General features: G+C 54.8%; 1 protein-coding gene and 1 long non-coding RNA gene across 3 annotated transcripts in view; one reads left to right on the top strand and one right to left on the bottom strand.

Annotated features, from left to right (window-relative positions):
• Positions 1-18,398, bottom strand: part of ITPK1 (inositol-tetrakisphosphate 1-kinase) — a 164,001-nt gene that overhangs the window by 56,443 nt on the left and 89,160 nt on the right. For both annotated transcript variants that reach the window (XM_041758262.1, XM_041758263.1), the window contains one exon: positions 12,408-12,533. In XM_041758262.1, the coding sequence (XP_041614196.1) occupies positions 12,408-12,533 (126 nt within the window). The remainder of the gene's footprint in view (positions 1-12,407; positions 12,534-18,398) is intronic.
• LOC121492933 lies at positions 1,842-4,718 on the top strand. The gene is made up of 3 exons (XR_005988348.1): positions 1,842-2,200; positions 3,830-3,938; positions 4,139-4,718. It is a non-coding gene; the product is annotated as an uncharacterized LOC121492933 (long non-coding RNA).

Genomic DNA, 18,398 nt, shown 5'->3' with positions numbered 1-18,398 from the left:
CTTGGGTTCTGTGAAGTGATAAATGAACCAAAAAACCTCTTAGGGCCCTGCAGTCCAGGGCCTGTTCCCCTCGAGCATATGCAAAGTGCAACAACTACACAGAACCCAGTCTTGTTAGGACAGTGCCACATGTACCCACAATAGAGGGAAGAGACTGAGTGGAACAGGCCCATGAGTGACAGATGGCCAGTGGCTCTGCCACTGACATCAGTTCTTTGGCTCAAGCAATACCACACACACCCGGACTGCCTGTGAGTAGGGGCTAAGTCGACTCTCAGCCCAGAGTCTGTAGAGGGCAGCTCCTCGCCCACTACATCTCTAACCCTCCAATATGACTCGTTGGGGAGTGCTGGGCTTCCACGCTTCAGACACCTTGGTCTTAATTGACCCTCATCTGTATTCTGGAGAGATTGCCAGTGTCTGAGCACTCAGCCTGAGGCCACCCAGAGAGCATGGGGCCAGGCAGGGGGAGCCCCCGAAAAGTGTGTGTGTACACATGCATGTGTTGTGCATGCGTGCAGGTGCACATGTGCACCAGGGTGGAGGCGCCTCTGCCACTACAGAGTGGCCACATTCTGCCCACCCTCACTGGGGGCTCCTAAGTGCAGAGATGTAGGGAATGATGACATTGCCATATGGGAATGTGCAGGGGTGTGCCTCGGGGGCTAATCTAGCCGTGGGGGAGGGCAATGGAAGGAGGAGAGAGAGTTTCCGGAGGGTTTCTGATGACCACGAAGGGTCATTGGCATGAGCCACGAGGAGAAAAGGCATTCCAGGCAGAGGGGACGGCACGAGCAAAGACATGAGGTGAGGGAGCGCAGCATGCCTGGGCAGACCGAGGTCTCAAAGAGGTTATACAAGGCAGAAAGCAGGATAGAGAGCTAGAGACACAGCAGCCAGGGAGTCTGGATAGAATTCTAAAGCAACAGGGTCCCGAGCTGAGGAGTGGCAGGGCCAGCTCTGAGTCTTGCAGCCACTGGTCTATCGGCATGTGTGGCCTAGGGGCTGAACTGACAGGGAGCTGGCACTAGAGGCATGTGTGCTGGACTTTGCCGTTTGAGGACCAAAATACTGCTGACCTTTGGCATGATTTGGCAGAGCCAGTGAAAGGAAAATGATGCGCTCTGTCCCATAGCCTGGTTGCTCTTCAGACCTGTAATTTAAACCCACAAGCTCAGGCTGGGGTGGTCAGGCCCTGATAGCGCAGGGATTTCAGAAGAGTACGGCCAGGTGTGAACACATGAGCACCAGACACACACGAGATGGCATCAGGTCAAGGTTCAGACAGGCTGTGTGAGCCTGGCTCAGATGCTGCCCCCGCCACGGCCCCGAGTGCCAGCAGCAAACACAATGGGATGAGGGGACTGCTAGGGGCACACCCCCTCCCCCCGATACTCCAGAACTCCAGGCCAAATTATGCCAATGAGAAGAGCATCTCCCAAAGTGGTGGAGCACAGGCCAATTCTAGGTTGGTATAACTTTATGGGAAGAAACTGGGCACCAACCAAAATTAATAATATAGAAACTTAGTATTTCTATTTTGAGGTGTTTACGCCACAGAACTGCCCGCATGCGCATACAGATACGTGTGCAAGGGCGTTTCATCACTATGGCATGTTCCAGAAACATCACTAGAGGGCTGCTTAAGGGAAGGATTTAAGGTCAGTGAATGGAATACCATGTAGCCATTAAACAGAGTGAGGTAGTCCGAAAGGCTGATGTGAAATCATTTTTTTTTTAAGATTTTATTTATTTATTCATGAGAGAGAGAGAGAGAGGTACAGAGACACAGGCAGAGGGAAAAGCAGGCTCCATGCAGGGAGCCTGACGTGGGACTCGATCCCAGGTCTCCAGGATCAGACCCTGGACTGAAGGCAGTGCTGAACTTCTGAACCACCCAGCCTGCCCTCGTTTCTAAGATCTACTGTCTGAACAACGGCTTTGTGTAGGGAAAGGAAGACCATTTCTGTTCACTAACACAGAAGCCTCTGAAAAGGCTCAAGGCCAAAGGGAACCGATGGCTGCGCCCAAGATGGGAACTGGCTGGCTGGGTGGCAGTGGTGGGAGGGACTCTGACATTACCAGAGTCAGCCTGTCAGGGCCGCTGAGAGCCATGCACAGACGACCCAGCACCTAAGGAATGTGCCAGAGTCACAGTCCACAAGATGACGATGATTCTCGGTCCCAGATGGAGCACCAGGTAGGAGAAACACTGGGGCATCCAGGGAGGGCCCACCAAGCTTCCTCAGAGCAGAACATGAGCAATAAGCAGCCCCGCGCCCGTCCTTCCTGATGAACAGAACAGTTACAGGACAAGGGGTTCTAGAGTGGCCAAGGAGAAGGCGGAACACCCAGGCCCCAGCCTCCAGGATGAGCTGTGCAGACTCATACCATGGATGGGGCAAGCGAACCCTTTTCTGCATGAGGGGAAGGGAAGTGCTGAGACAGTGCCTGTGTGGGTCCAGGAGACAATGGGTTCTCCTGGGCCTGTGACTCCATACGCCCGCTTTTGTGTCCCAGCTGGTGGCCTCCGGGTCACAGGCACCCCCATCCCGAGGCCAGATGCCCCCCATGACTGTCCCTCCACCTGGGTCATCCTCCCAGCCCATCTCCACTGGGCAAATAGCCTGGGTAGCACATTGTGGTCCCCATGGGTGAGAAAGTCCATGAGGAAATGAGCTCCTGCCAAAATGTAAGCCCAAATGCTGAGGAAGAAGGGGCCAGAAGTAAACAGAATGCTGTTACTAAAGATGGCAAACACCTCCTTCCTGCCCTTCCCAGCGCCACCCCCCCCCCCCCCCGCCCAAGGAAAACAATCCCTCCCTTTCGGTGCCCAGACTGCAGCACCAAACTTCTAAGTGCTCACAATCCCCTGTCAGCAGGAGCTGGTGCAGTGCCTGGCCAGACTGGTCATCTGATGATAGTCACATGCCCTGTCACGGAGCCACGGCCTCCTCAGGTCCTCAGGAGAGAGATCGAGGCCATGCAGGCCTCTGGAGCCAGGAGAAGGACCTGCAGGGCTGGGTGCTGGTCGGAAGCATCCCCTCACAGGCTGACGCTAAACCAGGACAGACGAGCATTGCCATCCAGGGTTGCAGTGGGGCTCCGGGGGTCCCAGCAGTCTCCTGGCCCAACCATCAAGAGCTGGTGGCTGAGCACAGCAAGGACCAGAAAGGGGCTGTCTGTTCCCCACTCATGCAGCTGTCAGTTGGGCCCCACGCTCTTTAAGCACCTGTCTTAACACCTCCGTGGACCCCCTCCACATGTGGGGCCCACGGACACTCCCCTTCCTGTGAGCATCTGTAGAGCCCCTGCCCTGGGGCCACCTCACCCTCACCCCCGGGATCCTGGTCTAGCTACGGGAGCCCACCGTAGTTCCCAGAACAAGCTGAGGCCTCCCCAGGGCCTGCAGGACCCCCCAGCTTTGCTGGGTGTGTGTTATTCACTGAACTCAGGGAGCCCACACTGCCATGGTAGGGGAGGGAGAAAGAGTCATTGGGAACTGGTGCAGGGTCTGCAGTGTGCTGCCCGACTTCAGAAAAGTCAGGGCCACTCTTGTCAGAGCCACCTGGGTCCCTCCCATCTGCACTCGGGCCCCCAGTGTCCTGCTTCCAGCACCAGCTGCAGCTCCCCAGAACAGCCAGCCCCTGCTGCCACCCCACATACGCACCACATGCATTACCCCGCTGGCCGAGCTTCACGGGCTGACTTCCCCCTGCACCTCCGGCCTTGCTCCAGCCACAGCCATCAGGCATGCTCAGTCCCTGTGCTCTGATACCCGCACCAGCTTACTCAGGGTCCTTGAACCTCTGTGTCCCTGCTGCCCAAGGGCTTGGAAGACGCTGCCCCAGGCTGGCTCCATGACCTCCCCTTGATCAACCGGGCTTTTAGGCTTCAGCTCAAAAGTCAACTCCTTAGAGAGGCTGCAGCTTGAAATGGTAAGAACTTCCCTGTTGTCACAGCCTTGATTTTTCTTCTTTCTAGAACTTACCTTAACTAGAGACTGTGTGTGACTTTTTCCTCTATTTGCTTGTGTTTTGTTTGCATTTCCTTTGCTCCACGCCCCCCCCCCATAACAACTGTGTGGGGGCAAGGGGTGAGTCCATCTGATTTGTCTTATTTATTACTGTATCTGTAGTCTTTGAAGACTCCTGGCCACAGTAAGACTTGCTGGATGAACGACCCAATAGATCTTTGATGATCAATCTTCGAGCTCAATGAACAGACTAAGAGACACAGGCCGGGTCAGGGGCTGGAAGCCAGGGATTGTGGGAAGTCAGAGGCCCAAGACAGTTGGGCGTGGACCCCAGCAGCATGGGCCATGCGAGGAGGGCCTCAGGGAGGTCCCCATGCCTCGGAGGACCAAGGTCAGCAGAGGCCAGCTTGGCTGGTGAGAGGCTTTGTGATTTACTGCACGAAGGTGAAGAAAACCACAATAGCTATATCGTGAACATGCAGCCCACGTGGGAAACATGGAAACGAGGCAGGAAGTCACGGCCTCAGAACACACCAAGAGGAGAATGGAGAAGGTGACTTTTCTGTTGCAGGGGTTATTGAAACAAGAGCCCAGGAGACAGACTTCAGACCTCATGGTCTGAGATCCCGATCTCCAAAACCCAGCTCCTGTATCCAATGAGGCCTCAGTATCAACGTGTTTAAAACAGGAAGAGCTTCACTTACCCACCGAAGCCCTCAGAACAGCTGTGCTCTGGGAAAAGTAGGGGTTTCAACCAGGGGCAAAGTGGCCCCCCAGGAGCCATTCAGCAATGTCTGGAGGCATTTTTAGGTGTCACCATTGAGGGTGGTGTCACCAGCATTTAGTGGGTGGACATTGTATAATGTACAGGACAACCCCTCAGGATAGTCGTCTGGCCCAACAAGTCAGCAGAGCTAAGGAACCCTGAAATACCGTGCATGAAAAGTTCCTCTTCAGGGCAGCCCCGGTGGCCTAGTGGTTTAGTTCCGCCTTCAGCCCGGGGTGTGATCCTGAAGACCAGGGATCGAGTCCCACATCGGGCTCCCCGCATGGAGCCTGCTTCTCCCTCTGCCTGTGTCTCTGCCTCTCTCTCTCTCTCTCTCTCTGTGCTGTCATGAATAAATAAATAAAATCTTTAAAAAAATTAAAAAAAAGAAAAGTTCCTCTTCAACCTTGGAAAACTTGATTATTTATAAACATTAGTATTTCTAAAACCCAACATACCTCAAATCCTCTGCCGTGGAACACTGACCATCTACACACAGCCAGTGTGCTGGGTCAGAGTGCAGGCTTCCAGGGCAGACATGCCCTCCCACTGTGCCACCCAGTGCTGTGCAAAGTCCAGCTCTGCTGGGGACTGGAAACGGGGTCATAAAGTCGTGGGTCTGCCTGGGGGACCAATCTTCCGCTCCATGCAGGAAAGGCTAATGGCACTAAATGGCACCAACCTCCCCTGGGGAGAAGGAATGATTCACCACCAATGCCTGACCTGGGCACACAATGGGAGATTGTGTAGCCATCTCCACCCACAGCTGGGGGGGGGGGGTGCGGGGGTGGCCTTGTAACCCAGGGCAATAGTCACAAAGAGGCTGACCTCAGGGCCACCCCAGGATCAGACCTGTCCTCTGAGGCCAGGGTCACCAGCTATGCCCAGTTCTGCCTCCACTGGGATCTGCTGGCTGACATTCATCACTGTGCAGCACCAGCGGTGCCAGAGGCAATCCCAGATGGTGACCTCTTCCCTCAGGTGACCCCGGATCACTGGCCCTCACCCTCCCAAGGGTCGGTCACCTGCCAGCCAAAGCTGCCCCGAGGCATATTTGGAAGAACATAGGCTACAATCCTGGCTGTCCAGTTCTAACTGAGCAATCCCAGGCAAGTGCCTTAACTTTCTTGGGCCTATTTCCTTACCTGAAAAATGGGGAAGTAATTCCACTTTCCCAGGGATTGAAGTAAGCACAAAATGAGCTAAGAGATGTGGAGTGCCCAAAAAACAGGGGGTCAGCTGGGACCCACTTGGGAAGAAGCACAAGCCTCTCGCAAGGTTCCATGGTGACCACCCAGACCCTTTGCACCACCAGACCCAGCATTCTGATTCTGACACCCCCAGCCAGGGAGCCCACATGCCACTAAGCTCTGCTCCCAAATAAACAAAATTCACTTATTTTTTGTTAGTTTTAGATGTTCTCTCCCTAATCAGGTTAGAAGGCCCAGAACAACAAAATTGTGCTGCTTCTGCTTCCACTCTGCCCCTCCAACATGCGGCACACAGCCCACATCAGAAGTTGATAGGTTGTGATCCGGCCCAACATGAAATCATTTCGGAGCCCCAGGGATTGGGGGTAAGTGGAGCTGTGGTCTTGGAGGGGATCATTGCTGCTCATGGCAACCGCAGCTCCCAGTGCCTCCACCCCATGCTGCCATCCTCGCACGTTCCCATGGTAGCAGGCAGGGCCACTGAGGCCCCAGGGGCGGAGCCGGGCCTAGGACCTGAGTCTCCAGACCTCCACCCAGCCCTGCCTCCTGTTAAAGTCAATGCACCTTTCTGCTCCTGTCACAGAGATGCCTCCCATTAGGGGACATTTCCATAATTGCGTCGCGGACTACAATCACGACTGAGAACTCTCTGGTCGGCTCGGGTGAGCCGTGCTTGTGCTGGGGTGGTGGTAATAATACTAATACGAAGAAGCTGGCCTGACTCTGTGGCCTCTTGGTGAGACACATCATCACACCCAGGCGTTCACTGTGAGAGTAGGGAACATGTATCCACAAGCACACACGCTCAGAGCGAGTGCTGTTCTAAGGGCATGGCGCATCTTCCTTGTTCAATCCTCATGACAACTGTTGTTTTTAATTCCTGGGAGGAAAGGATGCTGTGGGGCTGCTGCACTATCTCCACCGCATCTGGTTCCCTGGCCTGCAAGCTGACCATGCGCGCGTGCCCACCTCCCTGTGGTGTGGCTCAGCCATGAGAATAGGTGAGGCCACTCACGTGGCAGAGTCCACGGCAAGTGTTGTGCTGGGGCACAAACTAAGGGCTGGAGCTCGCTTCACAGAGTTCTCCTCCTTTTGCCACGATGACAACCTGTCTTGAGCTGCCCAGTCACCCCAGCTCCCAGACATGCAGCAGAGCCCCACCAACCCCCCTGATGTCAGAGGGAACTGGAGTCTGCAGCTTGACTGGGAGGCAGGGGGCAGGTGCCACACAGGCCAGAGGCAGCAGGTGCCCCGCCTGGGCTCCAGGATCCACCAGCCCAGGCCCAGCACTTGGGTGCTCACGCAGTCAGCACACCCAGTCCTCCCGTAGCCCTGGGAGACAGGGGTGCAGACTGGCCCTGTTTCACTGATAAGGGAACTGAAGCGTGGAGGAAATTAAAAGACATTCCCAAGGCCGGCCAAAAGGCAGCAGTGCAGAGAGCCCTGGCCCCAGGCAGCAGGCTCTATTAGCAGCGTTCCCAAGTATTCTGCTCTGGGACACAGGAGGCTAAAGGAGGAAAATAGGCAAATAAATCTATGGAGCCCATAGATGTGAAGTATAAGGAGGGCTGCAGGAAGATGTGCAAATGACCAAGAAGCACAGAACGAGATGCCTGATGTCAGCAGCTGTCACAGAGCTTAAATGAAAACCCCAAGATACCACGTGACACCCATTAGGATGGCTGAAGTGGAAGTCAGGTTAAGTGCTGGCGAGGAGGTGGGAACACCGAGGATTCACACTCTGCTGGTGGGGATGTCAGCGCAGCCCTGGGAAGGCCAGTGCTGGGGGTCCCTGCATCAAGTCAAGAGCTACCACATGACCCAGCAGTGCGAATGTGTATATAAAAGCTCATAGCAGCTTTTTTTTTTTTTTTAAGAGAGGGAGAGGGGGCACCTGGGGACTCAGTTGGTTAAGCATCTGCCTTTAGCCCAGGTCGTAATTTCAGGGTCCTGGGACCGAGCCCCACCTTGGGCTTCCTGCTCATTGGGGCGTCTGCTGCTCCCTCTCCCTCTGTCCTGCTGATGCTCTCTCTCTGAAATAAATAAAATCTTTTTAAAAAGAGAGAGAGGGAGGGCAGCCCTGGTGGCTCAGTGGTTTAGCGCCTGCCTTCAGCCCAGGATGTGATCCTTGAGACCCTGGATCCAGTCCCACGTCAGGCTCCCTGCATGGAGCCTGCTTCTCCCTCTGCCTGCGTCTCTGCCTCTCTCTCTCTCTGTGTCTCTCATGAATAAATAAATAAAATTTTAAAAAGAGAGAGAGAGAGAGAGAGAAAGAGACTCTTAAGCAGACTCCACACCCAGTATGGAGCCCAACATGGGGCTCAATCTCACGAGTGGAAATCAAGAGTCAGACATTTAACTAACTGAGATACCCAGGCACCCCTGCAGCGTTATTCTCAATAGTCAGAACATGGAAATGACCATCAAGTGATGGCTGGACACACGATGTGCATCCAAATGGAATGTTACTCAGCCCCCAAAAGGAAGAAAGCAACGATTCCCAACATGGGTGAGCCTTGAAAACCTTCTGCTCAGAGAAAGAGTCACAGCAGTCAAATACCAGATGATTCTACTCATATGAAAGCCCAGAAGAGAGAAAACTCTAGGGAAATAGAAAGTGGTGGTTACTTAGGGCCAGCAGGGGAGGTGATGATCGTTCCAGATTTCAGGGGTTTTTTTGGGGGGTGACGAAAATGTCCTGAAACGGACTGCATGGATCCTGAATCCACTAAAACCCCTCAGACTGTCACTTTAAGTGTGCAAATGGTATGGTACCTCAATAAGCCTGTTTTCAAGCTAAGGAGTGGAACATGGGGGCTGGAGTACTATAGAGTGTTTCAAAAAGCTGTTTCCTTTCAGGTAAAACCAACACGCAGAGAGAGTGTGCGCTCTCTGCCTGCATCCCCGAGGTGAGGACAGAGCGCCTCCCTAGATCCATGTGGCCAGTGGCTGGCCGGGACCTGATGGGTGAGCAGGAATTGCCCTGCGTGGGCCCATGGGTGCTGGCCTGTCACCCCCAAGAGATCCTAGTGCCTCCGGGATGAGGATGGGGCACTGTGGGGTTCTGAGGACCATAGTATCCTCACCTCTCAGAATTCATCCTGCCTCGGCCATTCTCCCTCCTCAGGAGGCCTCTCTCCTTCCAGGGAAATCTGACCTTATCACCCTTACCTCGCCTGCAGGATCAGGTCCAAGCTCCATGGCCTGGCCAGAAGAAGCCATCTCTCCCCAACCTGTTCATCCTGTGGTTCCCCAGTCCGGAGGAACCCTCACACACACCCGACAGGCAGGGCCATCTGCCTCATGACCCTTCCTCGTGTCCTGCTTCCCACCCCCACCCCCACCCCCAGCCCTTCACTTCCTCCTCTGGCCCAGCAGGGCACCCTGAATGAAGCCAGCACCCACCATGCTCTTTTCCTTCACCATCTACGGGCACAACTGCTACACAACAGGTACCATGTGCGACAATGGGATCTCCGGTGAGCCTGACACGGATGCAACCCCTGCCCTAACGTGCAGCTAACCCCTGCATGAACAGACAGACAGTACCAACTGCTTGAGCATTATGCATTTCCCAATGGAGGGAACGAAACGCAGAAAGGTAGGAGGGCCTAGGGTAGCGGTTCTGTCCTTAGTGAGATGGTCAGGGAAGCCTCCCTGAGGGAGGGGCACCTGAGCTGACAGCTGGGGGTGAAGAAGGAATCCCAAGCACGAGGACAGCCTGGGCAAAGGCCCTGAGGCGGGCAAGAGCACAGAGCCTGAGGCACAGGGGTGGGGTGGGGGGGCGAGGTGAGGATGTGGGTGGAGAAGATGGCCAGATCATGCAGGCTTTGTCTCTGTAGGTCTCGTCTCATGGGCCTCACGCAAGACTGAACGAAGTCTTTGTTACCACTGCAAACAGGAGGCACAGGACGGTGTAACACCAGGACACGCAGTGATCAGGTGGGCACCAGCCCTAACTCATCACTCTAGGGGCTGTGAGGGTGGTCCTTATTTCCCCATGGGCCTGCCCTCTGGGCTAGGTCCTCCCTAGTGTTTGCAGAACACTTAGCAATCCTCTAGCTGGTCCAGGCAGGGAAATAGGTATCAATTTAGACGCAAACCTCCTTCCTCCATGCTCATTCAGGGAAAGCCCCAGGAAGATCCACCTTCAGCTCCACCTGCCCCACAGAACACAATCACTGTAACCCTTCTGGGCAATTCTGAGGCTGGAAGAGGCAGCAAGAGGGGACTGCCCCAGCCCTGGTAACTGTGCCCTGAGGGCGCCACAGTGAGAAGGTTCTCTTTGCTCCCTGGGGAAACAGCTCAAGAGAGGCCAGGACACCCCCAAGCACAGGGATGGAGACCCTCCCACCACCCCGGCCACACTTGCCCCCACGGGCAGGACCCCCAAGGTCTGCTCAGTGATAGATGGATCTCAGGCAGAGCCACGGCGGCACCAGGCTGCTGGCTCCCCATGAACTCTGGACAGAAAAACAACTGAATCATCCTGATGATTCTCCAACCAAAGTTCTCTTGGGGCCAATATTAAAAAAGGCTTGGGGGGGAGTAGTTTCTAAGGCAACCAGCTTTAGTGATGTGCAAGGAACCCCAGGCCTACACCCCCACCTTTCCTCAAAGGCAGCCAGGAAAGAAAGCATAACCTGTGAGCTCAGAATTCCTTTATATCCCAGGAGCAGGATGCTCGAGGGCTGGGGGGACACCTCAAGAGACTCCTCTTCCTCAACTCACTGCTCCTGGGCCCTGAACGTGGCATCCAGGGAAGGCCCCTCATGACAAGCCCCTTCTGGGGAAAACCATCTCACTCTGCATTCTTATTCACAACAAACTGCAGAAACAAACCCGAGCCCTGGGCTCTGCCTCCCTGCTGCTGAGCTGGGGTCCCTACCTACTCGAGCCAATGTCTCCTCCTCAAGGTCTTGCATAAATATTAATACAAGAATCAGAAAACCAGGGGCGGGACCAAGGCTAGGTGCCAGTTTATCTGGTCTGGCTCACACCCTACAGCAGTGTGGGTAACTCGGTCAGCAGACGGGGACCCTGTGGCAGGAGGAAGGCCTGAGTGTAGCCGCACAGGCCTCTCCCTGGGCTTCAGGGCCCTGAAGCTTCTTTCCAGTGGCCCTCAGCCACTGTCTCTTCCTTTCCTGGGGCCTCTGAAAAGCTCAGCCTGTCACCCTTTTCCCCAAAGGATTGTTCTCTTCACAAAGAAGGAAATGTCCTGGCCTTATCAGATATCTGGCTTCAGGCTCCAGCACAGAGTGCAGTGAACATTTATCCCCAAAATGCCCAGGCTGGAAGGTTCCACCGAGGTCACCGAGGGTGGCCAAGTGTGTGCACCCTGTCTGGGACAGATTCCGGGGACTCAGGCAACACTTCCCTGGAAAATGCACCAAGAGGCTAAAACCTTAGAGCCACCGGTCCCCACTTCCCACTGATGTGCTCTTTCCCTGTAACCTTCTCTTCTCCCAAGGCCGGCGCACGGGGACAGGGTCCTCTGTCACAGTTCAGCCACCACCTGGCCAGGAAGCAAGGGATGGGTGTCCCCCCAGGGGGCGGGTGGTCCTGAACTCCCAGGGCCTGGGGCTGGCTGGGGACGACAGCCCTTTACCCAGAAGAGCAGTAACACAGTGACAGTGGTGCTGAAGACCCTGCTCCAGGCGCAGAGGTGCACACGCAGCAGACATTAGGCACTTTTATGTTCCCGGGCCTTTACTTCTCGCAGTGACCTGGCTATCCTAAGGTGAGGAACGATTGGCTGAAAAGCATGATCAAGCATCAAGCAGCCCTCCCACCAGGGAGGCCCTCCACGTTGCTGCATTTTCACTGACAACATGACTTTGTTTTTCACACCCCCTCAAGCTGTTCTCCTGAGGAATGAATCACGTACTTGTCCACACCAGAGAAAACACAGGGCAGGTCAGTGGAGGGGCAGAGGCAGCACCTCCCAAGGTGGGGGGCGGTCGCTGTGAGGTTGAGACCTGGGTGGAGGTGGAGGGACAGGGAGGAGGGAGCAGCCAAGAGGACTGTCCATGCTCAGAAACAGGCACACAGGGGTCAGAGCAGCGAGCAGAGAGGGGCTTCTCCACCAAGGCTGGCTTCGGGGAGCTGGGAAGGCTGCTCTACCCCCACCGCCCCTGGGGTCCCTTCTCAACACACAGTAGGTGGCTTCCAACACGTGGGCAACTCGGAGGCAGCGACCGTGAACGGGCATGCCGCGGGTCACATGCCATGAGGACGTGGTGATGCTCTCGTCAGTGGAGCACGTCTGTACAACAGGTAGAGAGCGGACGGGGTACCAACCATGCGCTGGTCAATCCCATGTTACCAAGGAGACTGAGGCCCTCGCAGGGCAGCTGCACAACCATTCCCGGGGGTACACAGCGAGATAGCTGCTCCAGCCGTAGACATGCCCAGAGCCACTCTCGGGCCTCGCCTCCTCACCCTCCTCGCTCACCTGGAACCTGTGCACCAGCTCCAGGGACTGGCTGTCATTCTGGTCGGCTTCGAGGATGACATCGGTGAGCTTGTGGATGATGACATCCAGGGGGCCCTGCTCCTCGATGGGCCGGCTAAGGTTCAGCTGTCAGGGCAGGGGGAGGACATGGAGAAAAGCATCAGCATCAACACCTGAGCCCATGGCCCTGCTGTCCCACCCCCCTGACCTCATCCCTGTACATCCCTGCAGCACCGGGACAGGGGGCAGGAGAGGGGCTGGCACTCATGGAAAATGCAGACAGGGACGAAGGCACAAAGCCACTGGGCCTCTAGAAGTCCTCGGCAGGCCCCACGTCTGTGTTTCTGTCCCCAGGCCCCATGCTGCCCGGTGCAGAAGGTGCACACATGGGAATCAGGGCTTATCACAGCCACAGCGAGGGAGTACGCAACTGCCTGGGCCCCATGGGCGCGGCTGGCCCTGCTCCAATGGGGGGGCTGTGTTTATTTTTTCAAGAACAAGGGGTTGGTAAGATCACATCCCAAGGGAGCCAGAGCCACCCAGCTGACAGACAGTCGCCACCACCTGACCCTAAGACAGGAGCACCTGCCAACAGCTGGGGCGGCCTGACACCATGCTTCCTGACCCACCAGATGTCTGTCGCCCAGCACCCAGCCACCACCACCTGTAAGTCCAGTTCCCTGGAGTCATCAGTGCCAGCCTGGCACCTGGCTGACCCCGAGGACCTCGGCAGAAGCTGGAGAAAGCCACCAGCCTACCCCCGTCCCCACCCACACACAAGTGGGGCTCCCTCCAGGGTGCCAGGCTGTTTCAAAAGCTCCTAGCAAAGAAGTCACACGACAGCTCTGGATGTTCACTCCAGGCAGGCATCAGGCTAGGTTCTTATTCTCCAACCACCTGATGAGAAAGTGATTTTACAAATGAGGAAAGTGGGGACCCCCTTGGGTCTGACAGTGATGAGGTAGTGGTGCTCAGATGCAGATCTGAGGCTCTGCTTGTAGTTCAGTGCCTGCCCCCATCACCAAAGCCCACTCAGCCCTGGGAGGTGGAGCTCTAGTGCCACAACCACCTGGCTGCCCTGTCCTGGCTTCTGGCCGAGGGGCCCACGGAAGCACAAGAGAAGATGGGCGAGAGAAGATCAGGGTCTGTTCCCACCATCCTCACATTCCCTATCAAGCATGCAACCCCTCTCCCAAGGCTTCCCTGTCCCCAGGGCTCCCAGTACCACCCACCTCCCCTTGTCCCCTCGGCGAGGGGTGGTGACAGCTTGCCACTCTGTGAGCTTCACCACGACCTGGCAGCTGCCCCAACCCAGCCCACACCCTGTCATCCTCTCTTATTTAAACTCTTCTAAAGGTCAAACCTTCAGAAAGAACCAGCTCTTTCCTGGTGGTATTCTTAACTCTTCCCCTATTTTTGTTGCCTGCTAGAAAAGATGTTAAGGGATTTCCCTTATTAAGAAAAAAAAAAAAGTCCCATGGACCTCACAATAATACTGTCACCCAATGGTGACTAGCTTACATGCAAACTAGAACAAAAGTCAGACTGGCTAAGAAGCTGACCCCTCTAGGGCTCCTGGGTGGGAAGGGAAGCAGCACTTGCTGGTCTCACAGCAAGCCCACTGTCACAGACCAGGACACCAAGAGCCCAGGGAGGAAAAGTTATCGGGCAAAGCCTTGTGGCTGGGAAGCAGCCCAGTAGGGGCTTGGAGGGAGGCCCCACAGCTGAGGTGCCAAGTGTTCTGGGCCTGCACACAAGCCTGGCTTATCATCCCCCTGAGCCTCAGTTTCCCCTTTGATAAACACAGGGACTTGCATGGACCCTCCTGATCCTGTCTGTGGATTCAGTATTATGTTTCCATCCAGACCCACTTCCCAGGAAAACAAAGCAAAACAAACAGAATTTGAAGGAAGGGAGTGAAGCCAGTGGAAAGTGGTCACATGGGCAAAGGAACAAATTCTCAAAAGAGGCCACAGACACAAACCCATATTTGCCCTAACCTGTGGCTCCACTGTAATAAGCACCACAAACAACAGGCCAAAATTTTCAGACCAAGGCAGTTGGAAACGGCAGAGAAGTGGGTCACACAGTGCAACTTCAACCCCAGCAGCACACCCATCTCCAGACAGAAGCTCCCAGCTCTCCTGTGGGCCAGGAGGGGACAGAAATGTGTCCTGGGAGCTTGGGAAAGGAGGTGGGCACAGGAGATGCCCCTAGCTCATCCCAGCCTGGCACCCGCCTGCGCCCTGCAGACCTGATGTGCACGGGCTGTTTGGGAAAATAAGCTCTCCACATTCCCAGCCGCTCCACGAAGGTAAACAGTTGAGTTCTGGAAGGCTGCCACCTCTTTTTGTATATTTTCCAAGCATTTTTATGCCAATAAAACCCTTTCACAAGAACAGCCGCTTGGAACACACATCAGGCCTGGTCTGGTCCTGGCTTAGCCATCTCTCTGTGCAGCATCTTTACTGAGGCCTGACTGGAGTTACCACTGGTTCCAGAAAGTTCTCCAGCGTGGCTTCTCCTCAAGTGGCCAGATAAGTCACATGCGCCCTGAATAGTCCACCGTCCTTCAAAGATCTCAAGAAGCCCACTGCGGACAGGCGCTCAGGCAGGGCCTAGGTATTCCTGCAGAGGAGGGGACCCTGGTGGGCCGGCTGTACCTCCCAGATAGGGTGGGGAAGGGAACTCATTTCCACTGCCACTCATTTCCACTGCCACACTCAGCCTCCAGAGAAGGGAACTTTCTCAGGGACTTGCTCTGTTCTGCAGGAGGGGTCTGATCTGTCCCTCAGCAGGAACAAGGATGTCTCAATGAAAGGGCCGCCCACTGTGGCCAGAGGAGATCTGTGGGTGCCATGCTTCCAAGTCACGCCACCCTGTGAGGCCAAGGCTGGACGGTGTTCTGTGCAGCGCTCAGAGCTCAGGACTCAGAGGAAACAAGGGCCCAGTGTTTCCCTCAGCAACTATGATGGGAGGCTGGCTGGAGGGGGGAGGGCCGGGAGGAGTGGAACAAAGGCCTGCAAACCCCAGTGGCTGGAATGTCACCTCTGACTTCCATAGCAAGTGACCCAATCGACCCAATCGTGCCTGGCCCAGTATTCAAAGTGACCTAGGCTCTGAATATCCCCTTGACCCCCACCGACCTCGTCAGGAGAGGAAGATGGGCATGGCAGATGCCTGGAAACCCCATCACAGCTGGAAACTGCTCTGTGCCTCACCTTCCCAACCATAAAATGACACCTTACTGGGCTGTTTCAGTGGATTACAACATCACATTTATGGATGTGGCACAGGGTTGCTCTACAGCAGATGCGGTGTTAACGCCGCCCTGAGTGCTTAGATAACATCCCACCACTGCTTGCTCACTCATTCACTCAACGAGTATTCTCTGGGCACCTCTGGGTGCCTGGCCCACATGGCCCCTGCACTCCCTTCTCAGGACTCTGGGCCAGTGACGTGAATGTCCCGGGGCCCTGCAGAAGCAGAGCCAAGTGCCACGGCCACACACCGCTCCAGTCCTACCTGGGGCACAAGCTCCTGTGCTTGAGCCACCTGTCTGCCTAGAATGTCCCCCTGCCCACAAGCCCTCATCCACACAGTGAGCTCTCACTCACTTCTCAAGTCCCAGCTCCAAAGTTCAATGCTTTTCCAGACTTCTCAACTCACTGCACCCCAAACAGGAAGATTTAATGGGTCCCTGGTCTCACCCAAAGTCCTGGGACCCTTTGCACATCCTGCTGGGGTTGCAATTTAACTTCCAAATATCAAGTCATTTCTTTAACATATTCTTCCAGCAGATCCCAAGATCCCCCACCAACCAGGGCTGAGGCTGCATCCCGAGGACCTAGAACATGTTCCTGGCTTGAGATAAGAAGAGTTTGCTATCAACTGAGTGTTTTGAAGAACAAAGTAAACAATGCAGACCAACTAGAAGGAACATTCCAGGAAGCTGGGCGATTCCTTCCTATTGGGGGGTTAGAAACCGCCTCCTGGAGAAGGAGGGAGAGGGAAAAATGGGGGAAGAAAGGTGGAATGTAATGCATGTGGCAGGGGCAGCTGCAGAAACCATCCGCATTCAGTTCTCAACTTGCACTGCTCGTTGCCAATGCGTCGGGGGCTACAGGTGACCACCTCTGCACAAAGGTCTTGTCCTGTGGCACTGACCCCTGACTGGCACCCTGATACAGCCCCCACGAAGAGAGCATGTATGCAGTGGAGGGCACCCCAACAGAGGGTGCTAGCTCTTCCTTCTCTCCCAAACTTCCACACGTGCTTCCCTGACAGGATCAAGAAGCAGCCAGATATGGAAAAAAAAAAAAAAAGTAAGACCATCTCTGGGGCTCATCAGGGAGGCAAGGGACCTGGGAAAATGGCTCCCACACCATGCTAAGGCTGCTCGTCCTCCCTGGATGTGAGATGCAAGGTATTTGGTGCCTGCAGAAGTCTGGGCTGCTGTAAACAACCTACACCTCTCTGAATGGCCAGACAGGCTGCAAATGGAGGCCGTGCAGGAGTCAGAGAGGCTGAAGACCACCCTCCTGTGGCTAGGGTCAGGTCTCAGACACTTGCCCTGAGCCAGGCCCTGTTCTTTTCTTTTTAAGATTTATTTATTTATTTTAGAGAGAGGGAGAGAGTGCACACAAGGCAGGAGTGGTAGAGGGTGAGGGATGGAGAGGATCTCAAGCAGACTCTCTAGTAAGTGTAGAGCCTGACCAGGCCCTATTCTAGGCACTCTACGCACGACCTGATACAGTTCTTGCAACAGCCTGCGATCAGGACCCTTGATAGGCATGGAGGCTAAATAACACATTGAGGTCTCACAGCTCATGCTGACTCCTAACTGTTCCCAGCCAACAGCAAGATTATGCAACCTCCCCCTGGGACTTCCTGGCTGCTGGCACAGTCTTTTGTTCTAATGAGGCACAGCTTGGTGGGCTTCCAGATGGAAGTTGGTCACCAGAAAGATCAAGCCACAATTGGAAGTTTGGCATTTTCAGCCCCATCTCCTGTCCTCCAGCAAGGGGAGAGGGCCTGGAAACGGAGTTAATGATGGATTGTGCCAACACAATGAAGACTCATAAAAATCCCAAAGGTGCAGGGCTTGGAGCACTTACAGGCTGGTGAACACATGGAGGTGCTCCCAGAGGACAGGGCACTCTGCACCCTTTCCCACATACCTCACCCTGCGCTTCTCTTCCATCTGGATGTTCAACTAGATCCTTTAACATAGCCCCATATAATAAGCCAGCAAACAGGAAGGAAAGTGCTCCTGAGTTCTACGAGCCGCTCTAGCAAATTAATCAAACCTGAGGAGGGGGTCCTGGGACCCTCCAATTGAGAGCCGTCTGGCTGGTCAGGAGCACAGTTGACAAGCTGGACCTGAGAGTCGCATCTGAACAGTGTGGGGTGGGGGAGCAGGCCTGTAGGACTGAGCCCTTTGGCTGTGAATCTAATACTATCTCCAGGCAGAGGCTGTCAGAACTGAGGTAAGTTGCAGGACACGCAGTGAGGGTTAGAGTGTAGCTCGCACACCTGGTGTTAGACGTGTTCTGAGTATGTAGTACACGTGAGAGTAAAGGACAATCACAGGAGGCGTGTTTTTCCTATTCACTAGCACGCTCCATAAATGTCAGTTCTTTTATTTTCCTGTTCTTACGATTCACATTATTGCTGACCAGTCGAAATTTCCCTGACTTTCTATAAAGAAGGGCTCAAGCACAAGGCAGAATTTGAATCTTACAAAGCCAGGTCACTTGTACTGACTCACATGAGACTCCTCAAAGGGTTTGCTACCACAATAAAACTTACTGTCATTGTTAATAACGATTAATATTTGGAAAGTTCTTACCTTGGGCCACATACTATGCTGATAGGAGCTTCCTGCATGAGGTGCAGCTGAGGACATTGAGTCACAGAGAAATTAAGGAATGGACCGAGGGTCATGGAGTTACAGCTGCCTGAGACCCGGGTCTCTCTCCTGCCATCATC

The sequence above is a fragment of the Vulpes lagopus genome, chromosome 6, assembly GCF_018345385.1.
Source record: "Vulpes lagopus strain Blue_001 chromosome 6, ASM1834538v1, whole genome shotgun sequence".
In the NCBI taxonomy this organism is placed as follows: domain Eukaryota; kingdom Metazoa; phylum Chordata; class Mammalia; order Carnivora; family Canidae; genus Vulpes; species Vulpes lagopus.
The sequence above is the reverse complement of the archived record's forward strand: the minus strand, read 5'-3'. Positions and strand labels throughout refer to the sequence as shown.